This window comes from Verticillium dahliae, genomic scaffold (genome assembly GCF_000150675.1).
Source record: "Verticillium dahliae VdLs.17 supercont1.6 genomic scaffold, whole genome shotgun sequence".
NCBI lineage: Eukaryota > Fungi > Ascomycota > Sordariomycetes > Glomerellales > Plectosphaerellaceae > Verticillium > Verticillium dahliae.
Window position 1 is genome coordinate 1592297 of NW_009276926.1, and position 2823 is coordinate 1595119.

A 2823-nucleotide genomic window follows, 5' to 3' on the forward strand; every position below is an offset into this window, starting at 1 on the left:
GAAAAAAAAAAAAAAAAAAAAAAAGTAGATAGGGTATCAAAAGCGATGTTCAGGTCTATCAGGTAAAGGGTGTACCGCATAAGACGTGTTTTGTCGTCGCGCGATTGTAAGCCAGGATGTCTTGCACCTCAGGGGGTGTCCCCTCGTCATGTCCTTCTGGGTGGGGTAGGAGGGGGAGGCGGCCCCGGAGAGGGGGGGTGCGGTCGACTTTCGGTACTGGGGGCTGCGCAAGGCGGATGAGTGGTTGTGGGTGTAGCGTCAGGACTATAGCGAAGGGGTTCGGAGGCCTTTGGTAGAGAGACGGATGACGGCCTAAAATAACCATCTCGAACAGCCCTGGTGGCCTGTCCGAACGGTGGTGTCCCAGGATTTGTTTCTCTCTTGCCTTGTTTCGTTCGAAAGTCGTTCTCCTCGGTGCCGTCCTCACCCAGCAAGCGGATTGGCGTGCACAGTGACCTTTTCAATACGTATCGGCTCCTTCGGGCGGCTCTTCTTGTCAATCTCGACGCGTTCAATCTTGGCGAGCGTCGCGGTGCTCTCGTCGCCGAGCAGGTGGCCGAACACAGTGTTGAGGCCGTCGAGGTGCGGCGCCTTGTCGAAGAGGATGAAGAACTGGGAGCCGTTCGTGCCAGGGCCCTTGTTGGCCATGGAGATGATGCCGCGCGCCGAGTGACGCAGCGCAGGCCGGATCTCGTCCTCAAAGGGGCCGCCCCAGATGGAGCGGCCGCCTTTGGGGTTGTCGGGCGGTGAGGGGTTCGCGGGCCCGCCGGTCTGGACCATGAAGTTCGGAATCAGGCGGTGGAGGGGGGAGGCATCGTAGTAGCCCGAGGCGCAGAGGGCCAGGAAGTTCTGGCCATGTTGGGTGAGCTGGGGAAATCTGGGCGAGAATTGCATCGCTGCACTGCGAAGCTCTGGAGAGAAAGCTTACCTCTGCGGTCTTGGGCACACTCTCGCAGAAGACCTCGATCTTGAGGTCTCCCAAGGTGGTGTGTAGGGTGACGGACATGGCTGCGAGGGGTTTGGGGGTGGTTGGCGCAGGATGTGTGTCGGACGCAGAATGAGAAAGGCAGTCGATGGGAATGAAGCTTTGAAGGTTTGCAGGGGTCCAAGCTTCACCGAGTTTCTCCACCGAAAACTTCCCCTCACAGGATGCATAGAGGGGCTTCACAGAATGACGACCAATGCGAGCATATCAGAGGGAGATGAGCAGCTGCTCGTAAAGCGAGAATGTCTATATCAAATTGTATTCAATATCCGTTCATTTCGCGGCCACAAGAATAGTACGTTCGTTGTGAAAACACCCGCATTGTTGATGAGAAGATGAAGCTCGTCGCTCCAGGAGAGAAACTCTTCTGCTGCCACCTTGAATTCCTGAAGCTAGCTAGCGATCCGAGGTCGATCTGCAAAACCTCATTTGCCAGGCTGACTATCCGACAAGACATCTCTGACAGCTCTTTCACCCTTTTCACATCGCTAACGACAATGAAGACGTCGGCGCCACTAGTATGTAGAGCACGCGCTGCTTCGACGCTGATGCCTCCAGGACTGCAACCAGTTACAATGAGGACTCGGCCAGGCCATGCGCCGAGGATCCCCTGGTCCTCGACGTTTTGAAGGGCCGTTGGGCGAGAACCGCCTAGGCCGGCCAGGTTCTCGGGCTTGTGTTGTTCAGCATATGGTTCAGGCGAGCCGTGATGTTGGCACAGGGTGTTGATTCTGCCAATGAGTACAGGATTTGTCGACTGGCCCCTGTGTGGGGAGGTGAATCGTATTGCTCATCTATGAGGCACCTACTCATACACGAGCATTTCTTCTGTTTTGGCGGCAAGACTGCTGTATCCTTTTCTGGAAGAGTCGAGCATAGAGACGGAAGTGAGGGCTGTGCCGCCGCCCGTCATCCATCGCGAACTGATCCTAATGTTCCGTTTTGCTCCCGTTAGAACCATGCCGGACAAACGGGCTTGAGGGAGCTGCAGAACTAAGCCTCCATACTTGACAACCCTGGAAATGCAGCAGTGTAGATGGGGGTCCCGCAGAATCCGCTTTTGTCCCAACTCGGGGTTGAACAGCATTTACATCAAGGGATAACGGAGTCGGCACTTGTACTCATATACTCCGCCTGAAAAGGCAGTGTGCCTAAGGTAGGTACCCAAGGTAGGTATTGTAGGTAGGTACATCACCCCAACGTGCCTGTCCTGATCGGGTGACTGGCGTCAAATGATGAAACCTGACTGAGGTGTCATCAAATCCAGCCTCAATCTGACCACCTCCCACTACCTTCGATACCATGGGACTTAGGTCAGGTACGCACCTTTCGGCAACGGCCTTTCTGTCCCTATGCCACGTACTATCGCAAAGCACCAAGTCGTATTGGGTTGCCCCTGCATTTTCCCTATCTGCTGTCGCCTAGGCACAGTCTCTGACTGTCCTCGCTTGAGCAGAGTCTTTCCATCGTCCGGCATGCCTTTCGCTCAGCCCTTGCTGATGTTTGCTCTTTGTCCCTACCCTTCTTTTATTCTTGAGAATACCCGCAGTATCACAATAGCAACCTGCCATTTGTTCTGCATTGATGGATCATCACAGTTGGCGGGTCTTTGCTCACACCTCAACGTTCAGAGAACAGAGTTCGGCAGCTCTGCCTTTGCTTCTTAGGTACCTGCGGCATCATGTTCCGGCCGACGAAGCCCAGGTCTATCTCGATTTCATGGAGCCTCATCCCACTTCTTGACCCTTTCGTTGTGCCCGTGGCCGCAAGCTCGCTCATTGCCTTGCATGGTGCCCCTTACTCGTCCCCTTGCTCATAGCCTTCTGTGTGTGTATGAA

At 54.9% G+C, this 2823-nt stretch overlaps 1 protein-coding gene across 1 annotated transcript; it reads right to left on the reverse strand.

Moving 5' to 3' along the window:
• Positions 1-423: 423 nt before the first annotated feature.
• VDAG_04038 (peptidyl-prolyl cis-trans isomerase) lies at positions 424-1006 on the reverse strand (the record flags this gene model as incomplete). The annotated part of the gene is made up of 2 exons (XM_009654122.1): positions 424-849; positions 929-1006. 2 exons carry the CDS (start codon positions 1004-1006, stop codon positions 424-426), a joined length of 504 nt encoding a protein of 167 aa, XP_009652417.1.
• Between the last annotated feature and the right edge of the window lie 1817 nt (positions 1007-2823).